The 18,997-nt window shown below is 44.2% G+C and overlaps 1 protein-coding gene across 1 annotated transcript in view; it reads right to left on the bottom strand.

The window, feature by feature from the left end:
- frem1a (Fras1 related extracellular matrix 1a) overlaps nt 1–18,997 on the bottom strand; it is a 29,827-nt gene that overhangs the window by 4,760 nt on the left and 6,070 nt on the right. The window contains exons 3-33 of the mRNA XM_061031354.1: nt 16,062–16,156; nt 15,675–15,985; nt 14,879–15,075; nt 14,444–14,767; nt 14,226–14,334; nt 13,669–13,800; nt 12,249–12,593; nt 12,017–12,159; nt 11,487–11,683; nt 11,306–11,396; nt 11,061–11,228; nt 10,768–10,976; nt 10,290–10,383; nt 9,922–10,174; nt 9,609–9,812; nt 8,469–8,654; nt 8,177–8,373; nt 7,897–8,107; nt 7,000–7,144; nt 6,742–6,883; nt 6,000–6,195; nt 5,630–5,894; nt 4,195–4,615; nt 2,833–3,034; nt 2,607–2,751; nt 2,389–2,518; nt 2,233–2,305; nt 1,411–1,554; nt 437–642; nt 309–356; nt 48–227 (exon numbers count right to left, since the gene is read on the bottom strand). Coding sequence (XP_060887337.1) covers nt 48–227; nt 309–356; nt 437–642; nt 1,411–1,554; nt 2,233–2,305; nt 2,389–2,518; nt 2,607–2,751; nt 2,833–3,034; nt 4,195–4,615; nt 5,630–5,894; nt 6,000–6,195; nt 6,742–6,883; nt 7,000–7,144; nt 7,897–8,107; nt 8,177–8,373; nt 8,469–8,654; nt 9,609–9,812; nt 9,922–10,174; nt 10,290–10,383; nt 10,768–10,976; nt 11,061–11,228; nt 11,306–11,396; nt 11,487–11,683; nt 12,017–12,159; nt 12,249–12,593; nt 13,669–13,800; nt 14,226–14,334; nt 14,444–14,767; nt 14,879–15,075; nt 15,675–15,985; nt 16,062–16,156 — 5,763 coding nt within the window. The remainder of the gene's footprint in view (nt 1–47; nt 228–308; nt 357–436; nt 643–1,410; nt 1,555–2,232; nt 2,306–2,388; nt 2,519–2,606; nt 2,752–2,832; nt 3,035–4,194; nt 4,616–5,629; nt 5,895–5,999; nt 6,196–6,741; nt 6,884–6,999; nt 7,145–7,896; nt 8,108–8,176; nt 8,374–8,468; nt 8,655–9,608; nt 9,813–9,921; nt 10,175–10,289; nt 10,384–10,767; nt 10,977–11,060; nt 11,229–11,305; nt 11,397–11,486; nt 11,684–12,016; nt 12,160–12,248; nt 12,594–13,668; nt 13,801–14,225; nt 14,335–14,443; nt 14,768–14,878; nt 15,076–15,674; nt 15,986–16,061; nt 16,157–18,997) is intronic.

Genomic DNA, 18,997 nt, shown 5'->3' with positions numbered 1-18,997 from the left:
TCTACGGCCCCCTCTACAACAAAGTTTTTATTATTGTTATAACTTACGATTGCTCGTGCTGGTCCAGGTTTTAGTGGTTTCGAGGTCTTTCTTCGAGGATCTGACGGAGATATTACTGCTGCTGTTTTCTGCTTCGCTCCTCTGCTCACCACGCGGATGTTTGCCTTCCTTCCCTTCCTCGACGCGGAAGCGTCGTCTTCTACTTGCATTTGCATGATCCCGTGATACTGGAATCAAACAAACCACCTGCGTGAATACTTATTCTGCAGTTTAACAGTGATGTCAGGTCAGTATCTGCTGCCGCTTACCGTGTAAACAACGTCTGTCCCGTTCCGAAAAACTGATGACGGTGCAATCTGGAAGAGGAAACACAGAAACAGTTTTTAAGTTTAACAAACAGAAAAATGTCAGAAATAGAAGAGAAAAGATGACTTACAGTCTTTGGATTGTTCCGAACATTGAGTTTCTTTCTTGTGACATCAGTTGGAGGTCTGATGCTATCTCCCCGGCTCCAGGTGAAGGACTCTGTGCCGAGCGGCAACTTCTCCAGCTGAATGGATCCGTGTTCTGGGTACAAGCCTGAGCGGATTTCTTTACCTCCTAGAACTGGAGCCCCACGATTCTGGGTCAGCCTGCAGCGACCTGTGGAGATCCAAGATTTTACAAGGTTTAGCACGTTTGTGACAGGTCTGTTATCAGAATAATAAATACTGAGTCAATGGAAGCGGGCAAGAGAACTGGTTCAGATAGAAGTGATTGTACCCGACCTAAAAAGCCTCTGCATGTTTCTAATAAGCTCCACGAGCAGAAACGTGTTCAAACTAGGATCAATATTGGAGATGCTTTTGAAAAATGGAGAGAGGTTAGAACACAGAAAGGTTTACAGACCGATGCAGAGCTGGATAAACACTGAAGCTTCAGTGTCCACCACATGGTGACCTGTGTGAGTATCGACCTTAGAGAGGAGGGGGCGGGGGGAGACAGCTTTATAGAACGTTTTGAGTTTGGACTGCAGTACCCATTTTAAACACTAGGTGTCAGAGTTACATGTTAAATTTCTCGGTAGAGTTAAACACTTTTTTTCCTTTTTTAGCATTTATTTATGATTTATTTTATGTTTGATTATGGGTCTTTTATGTATTTTACCTTTTAATTTTCTTTTTTATATTTAATTCCATTGTTTCTTTATTTTATCTGTCTCTATTTAATTCCTTATTCTTTGTGTATTAACTCTTTTATTTGGACCTGAGGCGTGATTATTTGGCACCATCTTGTGGTTAAACATTTCTAAAACACATTTAACCACATCATTGAGAAAACAGATTTGAAATGTTTTTCTCACCAGTAGCCATGAAAAAAAGCTCCCATCAGCTTATCAAGAATACTCATTATTATTATCTGAACAACTACCTGACTCTTTGATGGTGACCTGAGCCGTGTCGATCCGCCCGATCACAGTCCCGTCAGGAGAGACCAGCAGCACCTCAAACTTCTCCTCAGACTCCTCCAGGTGATCCTGAATGATCTCAGTCTGCCAGATCCTCTTCGACACTCCTGCAAACACAGAAACATCACAAATGAGTCATTGCACGATTCCCTCTCGCTTCGTTTTAGCAGTACTCGTAAGTAATAACAACAAGGTGGAGATGTTTGAAAGCATTAAATATAAGACTGGGTCTATGTTTGCGGGTCTCTCACAGGGTAAAAAAAGACTTAAACTGTCTTCCTGTGTGATGATTTCCATCGTGTTCATGACTACTCAAAGTGCTTTTACACTGCAGGTCACATCTACACATTCACACCCTGATGGTAGAGGCTGCTGGGTAAAGAGATCAGTATTATCTCATCCATTCGTACACATTCATACACCGCCGACAAAGCAGCAAGAGCAACTTAGGGTTAAGTGTCATCCAAGTACACATCGAACATGTTCCTGCAGGAGTTGGGGATCGAACCCCTGACCCTCCAGTTAAGAGAGGCCCGACTCTACCAACTGAGCCACAGTAATTTGAGACATCTCATCCCATAGGACAGCAATGGCAAAGGCTCGACGTCAGCTTGAGTCCATTTTACGCTGAAGTCACTTTTCATGCATTTTTGAGCGGCGGCGCCTGAAGCAGCGTATCTCAGTGTGAACTTACATCTCTCGAGAAAGCTCCTCCAAATCCACAGAAAATCTCCACGATGGGTGAACCAATCTCAATAAAGGTTTCTATGTTAATGAACTCATACCTGGATCAAACTGAATGAGGGAAGAAGGACTGATGAGGAAGTCTTTCCCAGCTGTCCCCGTCACTTCTTTTACCTAAAATGAAGCACAAAGCGTTTCAACCTGTTCAAACACATCGATTCTTAGGTGACTGAGACGTTCAGTATATCTATAAATACCTTGATAGTGACATATGAAGACTCTGCTAAGTTTCCTTTTCTATTGATGTCCACTGAGATGGTTCTCTGATCCTCACACACAGAATACTGCGCCTGAGAAAACTCCACTGTGGACCAGCTGAACTCCAGTCTGTGAGGAGGGTATCACACAAAGTCAGGACCCCGTTGATTCAAGACATCATGACAGAAAAAGTGATTTCAGGATGTGTTTGTCTTACACGTGAGAGGGCCCTGTGTTCCCTAAAGGATCCGACACTGTGAACTCCAGACTGTCTGACAGAGACTGTCTGTCCGGGTTTATGATGTACACGATTGACCTTTTGTTCAGCTCCGTCTGAGGGAAGCGCTGCGGGACAAATCCTCCTGCAACAGCAAAAAGAAACATTTTTAAAATCCAAACTAAGCTGTGATGTAGACACAGACTGAACGTATTTCTCTACTAACCTGTGGTGATGTTTTCGAGATAACCAAAGTACGGCTGTCGAATGATGCAGAGTATCAGCTCCTCGTCTCTGCTGTCTCTGTCCTCGGCCTTCAGCTCATGAGACGACAGAAAGATCCCGTATCGTCCGTCGTCTAAGAGCTCTGCTTTCCAAAGTGGAAGCAGCTTCACGACCTCAGGTGAAGATTTGTCCAAAGGCTTGATCTGAAAAGTGTTCACAAAATTCAAATAATGGTAGACACCAAAGAAACAATATGTACATCTCTAATGCCTCGACTTCAGTATCTGCCTACACAGAGTCGCCATTCGATATTTTAACAACAAAAATCAGCACAGCATTTAAGTTAAGTTAGCTGTAGGCTATTCTACTCACCCTTTAGAACATTTATTCTTAAACTGTGGTATGACTGGGTCCCCTATGTGGTACTCTGATAGTTTTAAATTAAAAAAAAAAAAGTTGTGCAAATCAAATGGTTGACATGCAAAGCTGTGATGGCAAGCGGAGGAAGCAAATATGATGTTTTGCATTTGTGGCCTTGATTCGATATTGTCCAGCGGACACGTCGAGCAGCGCAGCAGAAACCGAAGTCAACGATAGTGAACCCAGCACAAGTGCAAGAGACCAGGTTAGCAGTGCCAGTGAAGCTTCGGCACATGCTAGCAATACATGATGCAAAACAGTACGAAAATATGACTCAAGTGTCATCCAGTTTGGATTCTTTTGGAGTGGCACAGAGAACGAGGCCGCAGTGTGTGGTGTACGGTCATTTATAAATAATATTCATATCAGGAATAAAATGGCCGCCTGTGTAAACTGTAAATGATGTTAAAAAGCCCAACGCTACTGTACTTGGGCATAATGGTGAGACTTGGAGAGTCAAATATTCTCTGAGGCTGTACTCAATCAGAAAAAGTTTGGAAACCACTGCTTTAAAGGAGCAGTATGTAACTCTGACACCTAGTGTTTAAAATGGGTACTGCAGTCTAAATTCAAAGTGTTGCAGAGAGCTGTCTCCACCCGTCCCCTCCTCCCCCGAGTCGATGTCATTGTTTCTTAGGCATTTTCATATCTGTACAGTCTTGATTATAGCCTGTATAAGTGACTCTAACTGACTGTCAGGGCCCTCTGGTGACAGCAGGAGGTACTACAGGTAGGCAGCAACAATGATAATATGATATGCCTCAAAATATTAAAAGATTTCAGCATTTAAAGATGTCTAATACCATAGCAAACATTGAATACTGGGGCATTATAAATTTGCGATATGATAAATGAAAAACTAATTTTTAGACAGGTTTTCTTGTGGAGTTGTGACTGAACCACAAAGTCTTTAAAATCTATTATTACAACTTTAATCACCTACCAGTATAGTAAAGAACACAGGCGTTGTTTGTAATCTCCCGTCCAGCAGGAAGCCTCGATCGCTGCTGTCAGAGGCAGAGAAGGCGAATCTGTCGATCTGCGATGGTCCTCCATCATGTTTATACGTCACCTCCAGCTCCTGCACGTCTCTCTGGGTGAAGTTTGATCCTGTGGTCAGTGGTGGTCGTCCTCCTAGAATCAGGCTGCCGTACTGAGGAGGTTGCAGGAGCATGAAGGTCAGGTCGTCAGGAGGAGTGTCAGGGTCAGATAAAGTCAGGCAGTCTGGACCCAGGATCATGGAGGATCCTTGTGGGACTGAGAGGCCAGTGTTGGAGGTCAGCGACGGCAGCACGCGGTCCACCATCTCCACCGTGATCTCAAAGGATCCGTTTCTGCTCATCTCGCCGTTACTCACCACAAACCTGAAGAAACAAAACACAACCATCTATGTGCAAAAATTCAAAGTCTGCGTAAACGCGGCTTCTCCCACGTCCTCCTGTTAGCTGTAGCATTAGCTGCATGTAATGCTCGGTTCTAGCCCCCCTTGATAAAAAATTGTCAGTTCGGCGTCATTGTCAGTGTGAGATCACTGATCTAAGCCCATTGGCTCGTTGTGACAAGCCCTGCAGCTCATGTTGAATTTCCGAGACACGTGCTGAGCAACTGACCAATAACGACAGAGCGGATCGGCAGACCAATCAGAGCAGACTTGGCCCACGTGGGGTCTAACAGTGTGGGCACAGCAGAGCGTAGCTGACGGACTCAGAGCGTAGAGGGAGCAAGGAGGAGCAGTACATGAAAACAGACACTTTTTTTGGACTTTAGCTATTGTGAACGTACAAAAGTAGGTACATAGATTAAATATACAAACCCCAAAAAGGGCATAATATGGGCTCTTTATTCTCAAAACCAAATTTGAAAAATCTCCCCTCTACCCCCTCTTTAATCTAATGTCCGTCCTTTTAAAGCAGCATTTAAAGAGACAGCAGCTGAAATGAAGCGTTTCAGGCAGAGGCTGAAATTATGGATTTTACTGACCCCAGTATCAGATAAATACGGAGGTTTTTGATCTCGTTAAGCTACTCAATAGGTGTCCGAGACTGACATCATTGATCTCCTTTAAGGTAGCCGAAAAAAAGATGGCTTCAACAAAAAAAAAGGGCCTAGGTTTGAAAAAATACCAGAATTTTCTTTTCATTTCCTGCACTGCAGAGACTGAAATGCTGATGCTAGCTGGTCAAGCTGGACTAAGTTCCCACAACGGCAGGGGACACCGGTGGAGGAGGGTTTGGTGGACTTATGACATTTTTAAACATGATTTAAAAACATTGTCATATTATGTTTACCATGTATTTATCAAATCCAGTTCTTGCTCAAATAAATAACATAGATCTGTTATGTGATGGAGCTAGCTGCATGTTAGCTTCAGGACTCACTGAAAGGTTTCTGTCGGATCTCTCGCTCGGTTGTCATGAACATAAGCCACCAGGTTGGCAGCTACGTCCATCTGGCTGAAGGTGGAGATGGTCAGCCCGGGGTGTTTGATGTACTCGATGTGTCCGTGAGCAGGAGGGTTGGTGACGACGTACATGAGCTCCTCGGGTTTGTCTGTGCCGTCCGTGGCTAACAGAGCGTCTGTGGTGAGAACAACACGATCCCCTCTGTTCACGGTCACCGGCTTCACAAAGACGGCGATGTTTCCTGGAAAAAACATGGACGATGCGTCAAAACTGGAACCACATCAGCGTGAAATCTGACACAAACGTGTGTCAAATGAAGAATCTGAGAGAGAAATTCCCCCCGTACCTTTTTCCAGATCTTTGACAGAGATGTGAAAGTGCTGCGGAGGTGATCGATTCTGTCCGTCAGAGAGGTGGAAAACAAAGAAGTCCTGTGTTTTGGCGCCGTGCAGGCCGGTGTGTGTGTAACGCAGGAGGTTCATGTCCACCATCTCCTGGGTGCACTTTCTCCCCGCTGTCAGGGTCGACCAGCCCTGACCTTCCTGAGACACGATCAGTCACAGTTAGTCGTACAACAGAGACAGCTTTCTGTTGACAAAGATCTACAGATATCAACAGCACAAACAAAAACACAGAAACAGACGATGGAATGTCCTACTGTCTGTTTTTCTGTGGACAGGGACAGAAAGGGGAAAAACACTAGCCCTATCCAGACTGCCGTTTCAAGTCAGGATAGACAGAGACAAAGCGCAGCGCCCAGCGGTTTTTGTTCTGAACGCACTCCCCTTTTTGAGCGGCCGCTCTGAGCGTTGTAAATCGAACATTATACAACATACAGTAAAAAGTAACGGAGCAGAGTCGGTCATACAGCGGCTGTTGTCAAAAAAACTGTTGTCATAGAGACAGGACGGACGTGCAGCGCTTTTCTGCTTGGAAAAAAACAGCAAGTGGACACGGGGCCTTACTGTAATGTTTGCTACACGCTCCGTGAAGAGAAGGGGAACAAATGAACGATTCAGTACGCTTCTAGAGACGACAAATCAAAACATTGATTGTATTTCTTTAAACTCTTAAGGTACTGCACTCACCTTTAGCTGCAGCAGTCCCTGTACAGGAACGCTCTCAAACATGTATTTGACCTCTGAGGAAGGCGTGTCTCCGTCCTTGGCGAACAGAACAACACTGGATATGAGGCGCGCCTCTCCGGGCTCCACCTCCAGCCCGTTGTTCCTGAAAAACAGCAGAAGAAGAAGAAGAAGAAGAAGAAGAAGAAGAAGAAGAAGAAGGTTCTCTTCACATTTAACCTTCTGACTCGCTGTGAGCGGGAAATGTGATGAGGGTGTTACCTGATGACTCGAGGCTCCTCGTCATTGACCGGCAGGACTTTGACCATCACCTGTCTGTGGAGTTGATGTCTTCCATCAGTGAGCTGGATGGTAAAGATGTCGTCCATGTTCTCCGAGTCGTCGTGCTGGTACATCAGATCCAAACCTGAGAGCCAAGTTGGATTCACATTTAAATTATTTAACACACGACTGCACGAGAAGTTGAATCAATTTCCCACGGTACTGCCATTCTCGTTCGCACCCTGGTTACACATCGCATCGACTACTGCAACTCCCTTCTCTTTGGTCTCCCTCTCAAGTCCCTCCTCAAACTTCAACTGGTCCAGAACTCTGCCGCTCACCTCTTCTCCAGAACGCCCCACAGTTAATCTCATCACTCCTGTCGTCCTTCAGCAGCTTTAAGGCTGTACTTCTCTAAACTCCTGCACATGAACACACCTGCCAGCACTCTCAGGTCTTCTTCTTCCATTTAACTTCCTGCACCACCCGCCCGCCTGTCCAACATGAGGTCCAAGAGAGCCTTCAGCCGCTCTGCCCGCCCCCCGGCCTCTGGAGCTCCCTCCCACCACACATCAGTAACACTGACTCTCTCGATTTTTAAATCTCATCTCAAGACACATCTCTGTAAACTGGCATGTTCAGTCTGACCATTCATCCATCCGTCCATAACACCGACATGTGAAAAGTACCATTTGTCGGGGCGCTGGTGGTATGGAGGCTGTAGTCCTCCAGATGGGCGGCCCGGTTTCGAATCCGACCTGTGGCTCCTTTTCTCGCATGTCATTCCCCACTCTCTCTCTCCCTGATTTCAAACTCTATCCACTTGTCCTATCCCTCCATTAAAGGCACAAAAAGCCCAAAAATAAATGTGTAAAAAATAAAGAAATAAAAAAGTACCATTTGTCAGATCTGTCATTGTGAAGTCGACCATAAGGACTGATGGACTTGATTCCCGTTTCTTGTGGACTGTCTTCTCGCTGCCGTGGCTGACGATGCTGCCGTGCTGCGGGGGTTTGACCACACTGAAGCGCAAGACGTTTTGTGGGACATCCAGATCCATCGCACGTAACACAGACGAGTCCAGCTGCTTCATCTCTCCCTCTCGTACCTGCACAGACAGGTATCAGTGAATATGAAGTATTGTGAACTAAATATCGAATTAGGCATTAAAACTTACCGTGAAGTTGCGAGCCTCAAACTCTGGGACCTCGTCATTCGTCGGGGTAATAATGATGTAGAAGGGAACGTGTGCGGAGCTGTGTTTGCCATCAGATACGCAGAGCATAAATTGGTCAGCTGTGGGCTCCATCCTCTGGTGTCTGGACTGCACGTAGTTCACGTGACCGTCCATGATGTCTTTGTACGAGAAGGAAGCTGCGATGAAAAAAGGTCAAAAAGAGAAATAACTTATCACCAGATTAGTCGATGACAACAACACAAATATTACTGCACGCTCTCTCTATGCTTACCTATGCTGATGCCGGTGTTGCTTTTCTCGAAGCCGGGACTGGGCAGGACGTTTTCGATGTATCCAAACTGCGGCGGAGAAATGAGACTGACCACGAGCTCGTCCAGGACCGTGTCCACGTCAGACACCTTAAGATGGGACGTAGTTATCGGGGCGGAGCCACCTTCCTCCACCGTAAAGATGTCTCCTACGAACACAAGATAAATAAATAATTATTAAACATTTATATTTCAGACAACTCACGTTTGTATATGTTTAAGTATTTATCGCAGCAGCAGAGCATTGTTTGTGTTTAGCGTCTAGGCTCCGACCAAATCACTCCTCCCAGTTTTATTTTACATGCAGAAATTTGAGGAGTGATGGGGGATGTGAGGGATGATATTTTAAAGAGGACATATTATCCACTTTTCCACCTTTTCAAACAGTCCCGTCTGGTCTAAATTAAACATCTGTTCTGTGCTTTGGTCAAAATATAACATGAATCAAGCACCAGAGGAGGTTTGTGACCCTGTATAAACCAGCTCTCTCAGAACGCTCCGTTTTGGTGTGTGTGTCTCTTTAAATGTGATGAGCCCCCCCCTGAGTTTTCCAGGTAGACATCACTCCTCTGTAGCGAGAATAAAAATGGCGGACCTGTGCAAAAGTTTTGTTCTCGGCTGGGGATGGAGTCCATGGGTGGAGATATCAGGGGAGGGGAGGGTATTGTTTTTTACCAGAATCCCACTGTGACATCACAAGGAGAGCAAATTTGAAACAGAGCATTTTTCTCTGTGTTGTAAGACTTATGCAGACCACAAACTGGATTGGATGGGTTTATTTCACATTTTGTGGGTCAGTAGACACTCAGGTTACCCAAATATATGTTCAGAAACACTGTAGAAGTGGATTATTCATAATATTTCACCTTTAAACCCCAAGTCAGAGCCTAATGGGGGATACTGGTGGGGCTGAGTGAGAGTGCAGTACTGGTGCAGATCAGAGCTGGCGTGGGAGAGAGGAGGGAGAGACTGGAGATCCTGCAGCTTAAATAGACCGCTAACCACAAGGAGGTTATAATGACGCATGTCATGTGTGATATCAGTGCAGCACGCGCCAGCTGCCTCAACTATCTCGCAGGCGTCGGCTCATATTTCTGTCTCACCCGTAGAAAGTGAGGGTGGTTGGCTGTCAACAGGAAACACAGTGATCTGGAGGTCGTAAACGGGCAGGCTGTCTCGTAGTTGAGTCGTTCCTCTGATCCTGGACGGATTTCCTTCAGTGCAGCATAACCCAGAGTTTTCTGTTTCTCCGTCGGAAATAACAAACGTGATGGTGTCGTGGCGAGGAGTGAGTCCGATCTCCAGACCTAAAACCAAAAACAAATAATTCACCTTCCGAGGCAAACGCCGTTGCATTTATTGGATCGTCCTCTCTGCACGATATTCACTTTATAAATCAAGGTGTGCAATCTGCACCTGTGTGTTTGTAGCTGATGATCTCTGCGCTGATGTCGGCCTGGATGAAGCGGTCCACGATGACGCCGTTTCGGAGAATGACACCGTGATACGGCTGCCGGGCGATCATGAAGGCCAGACTGCTGTTGTCGCTGTCTGCGTCTGTAGCGTAGATATACTCGGCTGTGATGACGACTTGCTGTCCCTCTGCACAGCTCAGAACCAGTTTCAAACCAGGAAGCAGCACCGGGACCTCGTCGTTGATGGGCATCACCTGGAGACGAAAGTCACAAATGATTCATTCACGTACCAGTTTTATCTAGAGAGAAGAACAAAGTGTGGACAGGACGATGTTTTCTGAAGGGAGCCCAATATTTAAACGTTTTTACCTTCACTTGCAGGACGAAGCTGACGGAGTTGGTTCCGTCTGATGCAGTGAAATGAAGGTTGTCCTCTAAAGTCTCTGAGCCATCGTGAGCATACCTGTTAGACAAAAATGGCGTGCACTGAGAGATGTATTGAAAGACAATCCCACAGTTGACAGGCAGTTATCATGCTAGTTTCCGAAAACATTACCAACCCTGCCTTTAAATATGGAGAAACACTACCATTTTTTTAAATCTAATTTGCTTTGCTCGTTTTACTTTATATAAACCCTTTTTATGTTAATTTCTGGAACATGCCGGTAAAATAGTTCCAGGCCCAGAAATTGGAACGCTTAAGATGCTCTTTATCTTGCACATTCTGCCCTCTAGTGGTCAACATAAGCAGGTGGCTTTGAATTAAAATCTGTCTCCAAATGTATTCTGATATACTAGTTTTAACCCATGTGTGAAATCAAGGATTGAGTACAGCAGGATGTCTGACCTCACTTTAAGGCCTTTCAGATCTTGCACAGAAAAAGCTCGGCCCGGTTTGAGATGGAGGCCTCCCAGCTGCAGAGCTCCATGCTGGGGCTCCTTCTGAAGCTCCACCTGCAGGACTTCCTCCAATGAGTCCACGTCTGACAACAGGAGGTGGCCAGGGCCGAGCTGACAATCCCCTCCCTCGTCTACAGTCAGAGCGTTGGTGATCACCTAAAAGAGAACGTTGATATTTGATGTATTTCCACATCTGCACAGTGAAGGAAACAGGATTAAAATTATGTGATTTCTCTCCACCTGCGGCGGCTGGTTGTCCACCGGCACCACAGTGATGTTAAAGCAGATTCCAGTGACCGTTTTGCCCAGGTGGTTTGTTACAGAGAGAACAAACTGGATGTACTGGGGGTAAGGGCCGATGTCCATGATGGGAGGCATGTAGGCGATTTTCATGAAGTTCACTGCATGCTGAGGCAAAATGACAACATGTGTAAATGTGTAAATTTCAGATAATAAATGCGTAAATGTGTTAAATAAAAACGTACTTGTGTGAAGAGTCTCAGCACAGGTGCACTGGGGTCTTTGGTAAACTTGGAGATGCTGTCGACCAAAAACAACCTACCCGCATCTGGACTGCTGCTCGTGAAGAAAACAACAGCACAAAAATCAGACTGAATATTTTCTTCTGTTGAGAATTCCCTCTGTTTCCTGCAGGTGAGCACTTACCTGTGGGGGCCGGTGCAGAAAGGTAGAGTAGTAACCGTATACGTGAGCTCACTGTCCGGAGACTCCTGGTCCACAAAGTGGAGCTGTTGGCGTGTTAAATGGACCACTTCTGTTTCTTTGATCACCAGACAGCGGCTGGAACCGGGAACCTCTTTAGGGGGTTGATCTGGAACTGGTTCGATGTGCACAACCACAACCTGCACAGCAAAGCGACGGAGATTCTTCAGGTTTTAGATGGATAATACAGAATAGATGAACCTTGTTTGCACTGCAGCGCTTTTATTCTAAAAATATTTAAAGGCAGAGTTGGTAATTCTCAAAAACTATGCAGATGCAGAGCTGGCGAAACACTGAAGCTGTGACATGGCAACCTGCATGAGCATCCACTCTAGAGAGGAGGGGGCGGGGGGAGACAGCTCTCTACAATGTTTAGAATTTGGACTGCAGTACCCATTTTAAACACTAGGTGTGAGAATTACATTTTAACTTATTTTATCAAACTATCTTAGAGATGTGTCACTGCTACACACCTGAGGCTCTGACAGGTTCGGGGGGTCATTGAAATCCGACAGCACCACCTCAAAGGAGTCATCGAACACCTCATTGCCCAGATGTCGATAATAAACCATCGACTGCGACAGGTCTTTCTGCAGGAAGTGGCCGACAGGATAACCTGGATCAAAACAACAGAAACGTCACACTACGTGGTTTAAAAAATCTTTAATCAGAATTAAAAATAAAATAAAAGTCCTTTCGTCTAACCTGTGAGTCCTGGTCCAGGGATCTTCATGACCTCTCCGGCCTGTGGGAGGCGGGTTATGTTGTACAGGATGTAGTCGTCGCTGGAGTCCATGTCTGACGCCTGCAGGGTGGAGCCTCTCAGTAACACCGTCTGACCCTCGGACACCTCCAGCAGCATGTTGGTGATGAGGAACGGAGGGCTGTCGTCCTTCGGCAGGATCTTGATAGGGAACTTGTGTCGGGTCTGGTGGGGTCCGTCCGTGATTCGGAAAACGATGAAGTCTTTTGTGGAGTCACTGTCGTCGTGGTGATAGCGAACAGCGCCCGCTTTAATGTCCTTGACGGTGAACATGAAGCCCTTTCCACCTGAGACATTTAAAAAAGAAAGTCAGGTTTGAGGGTATTTCATTCCAAATCAGCCCCTCAATATTTCACAAAAATAATCTAAGCAGGAACAGCACAAAATATCCTAAAACTTAAATTCTACAAACTTTGCATCTTTCAAAGACAGAAATTCTTTAAAGAAGATGCAATGCAGTAGCTCACTCTGTGGGGACTTGGGTTTGGAATGGGAGGGTCCAGGTGCAGATCAAAGCTAGAAATAGGTCTGGTAACTGGAGAGGTGCCAGTTCACTTCCTGAGCACTGCCGAAGTGCCCTTGAGCAATGCATATTTGTGCTTTTTTTTTTTTTTTTTTTTTTTTAAATGTTTATGGGTTTTATTGGTTGATATTTCTTTCTCTTATCTGCCCTGATTGATTGAAATTTGAGGTTTCAGGTTTTTTATCATGTTTTAGTGGGTTTAAAATAGTTTTCCTTCTCTCTAATGTGTTGTTTTGTAATCTTTGTGTTAAAAAATATGTCATTATCCAACTCAAGGACCTTAAATAAAAGTGTCAACAGAACTTGAAGCTGAAATCACAGTGAGTTAGGCAAGTTAGCACTGAGGAGGCTGAATGCTAACATTAGCTGTAGTCCAGCTGTAGCTAATAACTTGTGAAGTATCTTATTTTCCTTTAAATATGGTCCAATGTCCCTCTGGATTTTTATTGCGTTGTCTCTTTTCAGTTTCTGATCGATCTGTGAGAAGTGAACTCACAAGAAAAATAGTTCAATTATCGACGCTCCTGCAACCTGCAACTTGCAGCTTCACAACCTAACAGCTTCAAACCATGAGGATGGCATGAGCGGAAATGTTGTCACCTTGCAAATTGGACCTCCATGTGCATCCTTGGCTGATTGTGTTCTGTAATTATAGCCAGACTTTCAAAATAAAATGATTTACGACAACAGCTGGATATAATACCGGTTGATCAGAGCGATCACAACAGATTAACATGTTTGCAAAAAAGCAGGACAGATTTTGTTAGATTTTCAAATGGATTCCACAGATGTCACCAGTCAGGTGTATCAGTGTTCAATGGCAGTTTTTGGGTCCTTACCTCTCACAGTGAGCCGCCCATGCTGCAGACCGTCCACAGTGATGAGACGCACAGCGTTCAGGTTGTCGTTGTCCACAATCTGTAGTTGTTCCCACAGAATCGGGCGGGACTGACCCTCTAACAGACTGAGACCTTTAAGACAAAGAACAACGAGGAAGCAAAGTATAATCTTCGACCGCTAATATATCTGTGGCTTGCTTCGATGAAATCTATCATGGAGACCCTATCTCCACCCATGGACTCCACCCCCAACCTAGAGCAAAACTTTTGCGCAGGTCTGCCATTTTTATTCTCATTACAGAGGAGTGATGTCTACTGGGAAAACTCAGGGGGTGCTCATTGCATTTAAAGAGACACACACACCAAAACGGAGCGTTCTGAGAGAGCTGGTTTATACAGGGTCACAAACCTCCTCTGGTGCTAGATTCATGTTATATTTTGACCAAAGCACAGCACAGATGTTTAATTTAGACCAGACGGGACTGTTTGAAAAGGTTGAAAAGGGGGATAATATGTCCTCTTTAAAGAACTTTGTGCATTTGACCGAGCTGCCTTACCCATGTTCCAAGACACTCTGGGTGCATTTGTATCGGCATTCCTCACAGACATATGAACCGTCATCGATTGGCTCCTCTCAAAGAAAAAATCATGAACTTCAACTTCCACCTGTGGAGGGTAATAAAAAAAGACTTTAAAAAACCACTGAAGATACCATCAGAGCCTCAGGTGTGTAGCAGTAACACATCTCTAAAGGCAAAGAAAGAGGAAGTGGTACCTCGTAATTCCTGCGTTGTGTGTGTGAGGAGTTGGGAGGTTGGTAACCGATGAGCATGTCGTTGAGGTCGAGCCACGTGAAGGAGGAGATTGGTCGGGTGTGATCGTACAGATGGGTGATGAACCCGTCCACGGGCGGTTTAGTGATGTTAAAAACCAGACGCTGTTTGGGAGTTTCCTCGTCTTCGGCGTCCAGCGTAGCGGTTGAGAGCGGAGTGAGGATGAACTGATCCACCTCCAGGATGAACATGGACATGAAGGATGGTTTGGGAGGCTGGTTGGGCATCGCACCGATTATCTGTACCGGAATCCAGGCCTGTTCAGACTACACAAAGACAACACAACGAATGATGCTTCTGATTTTTCTGGCTCTGCTAATTCTCAAAACTTACATTACCATTGACTGTAAAATATATATGTAAAAAAGCCAAATTACCTGATAGACACTTCCACTCCGGGTGTCCTTGAGATCCAGTCTGATAGCGATGTAATCTATGTCTGGAGACGGAGGATCTCGGTGCTGATACTTCAGACCCATCATCAGGAAATCATCACAGGGAATTTTGGTGAACTTCACCAGCTTCAGACCCTTCAGGCAGTCCTCTGATTTACACAGCGCTCTTTCTTTGTTATCTGAAAAATGTACAAAAGAGAGATTATACAAATATGACAGCAGGTTTTTGTGTTCTCATCTTACCTTAATGTCAACTTTGTCACACATTTGGTCTCGCTAACCTTACAGGGAGGCAGAAAGTGGTCAATCAAGCCAGTTTTATAAGAAACGGCATTCCTCAGGGCTCTATTCTTGGTCCACTACCACTTACAATTTAAGTAAACAACAATATTCTGACAAATCTGTACTATCACATGTTTGTTTTTATGCAGATGATGCAATTCTGTTGTCATCTGATTCCCCTCAGAGCTCCTCCTCCAGAGTCGGCTTTTTCAAGTTACATTCTTCTTGCAGTTTGCTAGTTACAGAGCAGCTATTATTGAACCACATGCTTAGGATTCTTTAACGCATGTTTTCTTTTTAGCTTGTCTATGACTGTTAGACCCTTTAGACCCTTTGGACCCCTTAGATTCTGTATCAGTCTTGTTACAAAAATGTGCAGATCGGGCTTGACAGCAGACTCCCGTTGGAGACATATCTTCAACATTTTAACCAAAAGAAAAAACATCTCAAGCTAGGTTTCTTGTATTTCACTAGCAGCTGAGCATGTTTCTGTTACCTAGCTGCTGACGAAGGGGAATAAAGCTCTCTGGCTCGTCCCCTCTCTTTGTGGCTTTCTCTGGCTCTCCGGTGACCAGCTGACCATGAGCTGGCAGGTGGGTGTCATGGTTACTCAGATGGATGCTACACTCCAGACTGGACCTCCTCTCGTAGTTGAAGGACACAACGTTGCCATCCACGGCGTCAGAGAGGCCGTAAAACTCAGGAACCTGCAAGGGTTTGGGCCCCAGCTTTATGATGCTGCAATCGGGTTCAATGACTTCCACGTGGAGAGAAAACACCTCCATGTACGTCTCCGTCTCTGAGAACCTGGTCAAAAACAAATCACGTTAAGATATAGGGACCACATTGGTGACAAGAGAAGAAGAGTTTTCAGGTGCTGTACCTGTATAGTCGTAGCTTAACAGTGTCCTCCTTCAACAGCGGACAGCCGTTATGGACATATTTTACCTCGTCAGTCAGATAGTGGCAGTCAAATACCTGGGAAAAGAAAGGAGATACTTTTATAAATTGTGGACATGCTCCAACCATTTTTTTAAGCTGGCTGCTGCAAAAAGATCGGAAATGGCTAGGACAAAATACAGAGCCTCTAACTTTGAAAGAAATGGTCCCCTTGGGCCGCCAGAAAGGCTTGCACATTCATTCTCAAACTTTAGAACAAGTACCACTGGTGGTAGGCGGGTTCCCTCTTGTGGTACACTGGGAGTCTCTTAAAAGGGTTAGGGTTGAGTCTTTATTAATTTTTTTAATGAAGATGTACAAATCAAATGTTTGACAAGCAAAGCTGTGATGGCAAGTGGAGGAAGCAAATATGATGACTGTTACATTTTTATTTATTTGTGGCTCCAAACATGGAAATATTAGAAGGAAAAGTGCAGTAGATGCGTCGAGCAGCACAGCAGAAGCTGAAGTGAACAACAGCGATATATATCGATGTGTCTTTTATTAACTGTCAGTTGCACAATGTCAACATGTACTACCTGTTTGTGAAATTAAAAAGTAATATTATAAAATAAAAATGTTCCTTAAATAAATATAATACTCTGTGTGACAAAATAAACACAGCTGTGAGTTTTGTGATGCAGGTTTTTTTTTTTTTTTTTCCTTATGAGATCAAACTAATGAAGCATGCTTAAGTGTGTTAGTGTTTCCCTCTCATGTAAAAACAAACGTTTGGAGTATAATCCTTTAAACTTTATGTTTCTGCGTTTGAGCATGAGGAATGACTCATGCTGGATGTTCAACAGACGACTGTGTCTGTCAGCGCCGAGTCATTAGCGAGGAGGCGGACTGTCTACCTGAAAAAACAAAGGAAAGAGGGGTCTGTCTGCCCTCGTCTTTCCCAAAATACCTCTTCTTTTAGTGCCAGCGCCGTGTAGAGCCCCCTCCTCTCTTTTTCCACGTGAACTATGAGAGCGGCAGAGAGGAAAGTAGAAATAGGGCATCAGGGTTAAAACGGCGTGCCTCGTTTTTAAAGTTTTTAAGAAATAATGTGCAACATTTTCCACACACAGAAATAAGATATATCCTGTGTAAATGTGTCTCTGAGTCGACTGTCTACAATGAGTGAGAAGCTCGAGTCCCGCTGGCTGTGTTGTTGTCAGTGCCGTGTTTACATGGACAGGACAGCCGGCTCCTCCCCTTGTGTATAAAAGCTGTTTTAGTCAAGGACTAGAGAGAAGAAGAACATACACACTGATTATTTAGATGTTAGTAAGAGTTTTTAGATCACGCTCATTCTGTGTTCATTTATGTGCAATGTGAAGCTACAAGCTAACTAAAGAGCGCTAACATTAGCATGCTAACACATCAATGCAGGACACAGCTGATTGCAGCTCAAGCAGAGGACTATTTTGTCCGCCGCTTGCGCTTAATGGTGCTTAATTATGGTACGTTCCATTTGATAACCAGAGGTGTCAAGTAACTAAGTACAAATACTTCGTTACCTTACTTAAAGTAGAAATTTTGGGTATCTATACTTTACTGGAGTAATTATTTTTCAGCCGACTTTTTACTTCTACTCTTTACATTTTCACGCAATTATCTGTACTTTCTACTCCTTACATTTTAAAAATAGCCTCGTTACTCCTATTTCATTTCGGCTTGTTTTCAATTCCAGCTATTCGTCGTTCAAAAAAACACAAAAAAACCAAAACCTATCCAGATAAATCGTGCCATCTGGATAGAGTGAATTTGACCATACAATGGTAATTGTTACTAAGCCTGCCCTGGGTACACCAATTTCTTGTCCAGTTTTGTTATCTTACATCCGTTGCCCTCACAGATTCCTGCAGTTAAGCTTGGATGTACATTTACATTCCAGTAAAGGCTATTGATAACATGCCTCTGAAGTTTGACTTTTTGCACCATTACAATACTTATAATAATAAATAATAATAATACATTTATTTATAAAGCGCTTTAAATCAAAGTGCTGTACAAAGCAATACAGTTAAAATACAGGAAAAAACATACAGAGAAATCATGACTCATACTCAACAGTAAACAGATGGGTCTTTAACTTAAAAAGCTTTAAAAACCTCAACAGAACAAGCCTGCCTAATGTCCAGAGGTAAACTGTTCCAAAGTGTCGGTGCACGGAAAGAAAAAGCCCGCTCACCAACTGTCTTCTTTCTGACCTTTGGGACAGGCAACTAGTCATCGTATCTTCTGCTCCATGAAACACATGTTAATGCTCAGTAGTACACATATGTGGTTCTTTAATGTATTTGCATTGTACTAAAATGTGTTCATTTTCAATGGGCATAAATGCGGCTGAAACAGGTGCATCCCACATTTTTCAACATTAACATTTTAATATAACATTATAGTCATTATGGCCTTTAGAAAAAAATGTTTTTGGGGAGGTGGGGTCGTGCACTGTAGGCCTCTGTGGCGCGGCCTAAGCTTTTGTCCTTAATGGCATTTTTTTTCCCTTACATTACTTTTACTTTTATACTTTAAGTAGTTTTGAAACCAGTACTTTTACACTTTTACTTGAGTAAAAAGCTTGAGCTGATACTTCAACTTCTACAGAAGTCTTTTTCAACACTAGTATCTATACTTCTACCTGAGTAATGAATGTGAATACTTTTGACACCTCTGTTGATAACTCCTTCATGTGAGCTCGAGTGGAGGGGGGTTGGAGGTGTGTCTCTGGAGGCTTCAGTATGGAGGAGGTGTGGCCAAACAGCAGTTTGTTTTGGTTTCATGCTGGTGCTCAAGGGCGACATCTACTGGATCAAAAAGTTGCACATTCTTTTTTTTAAATGATCTCTTCCCCCCCCACCCGCAACTACCAGAACCACCGTGAGGGGAAGA

This window comes from Labrus mixtus, chromosome 23 (genome assembly GCF_963584025.1).
Source record: "Labrus mixtus chromosome 23, fLabMix1.1, whole genome shotgun sequence".
NCBI classification, from domain to species: Eukaryota; Metazoa; Chordata; class Actinopteri; order Labriformes; family Labridae; genus Labrus; species Labrus mixtus.
Note: the sequence above shows the minus strand (reverse complement) of the source record. Positions and strands in the feature narration are given on the sequence as shown.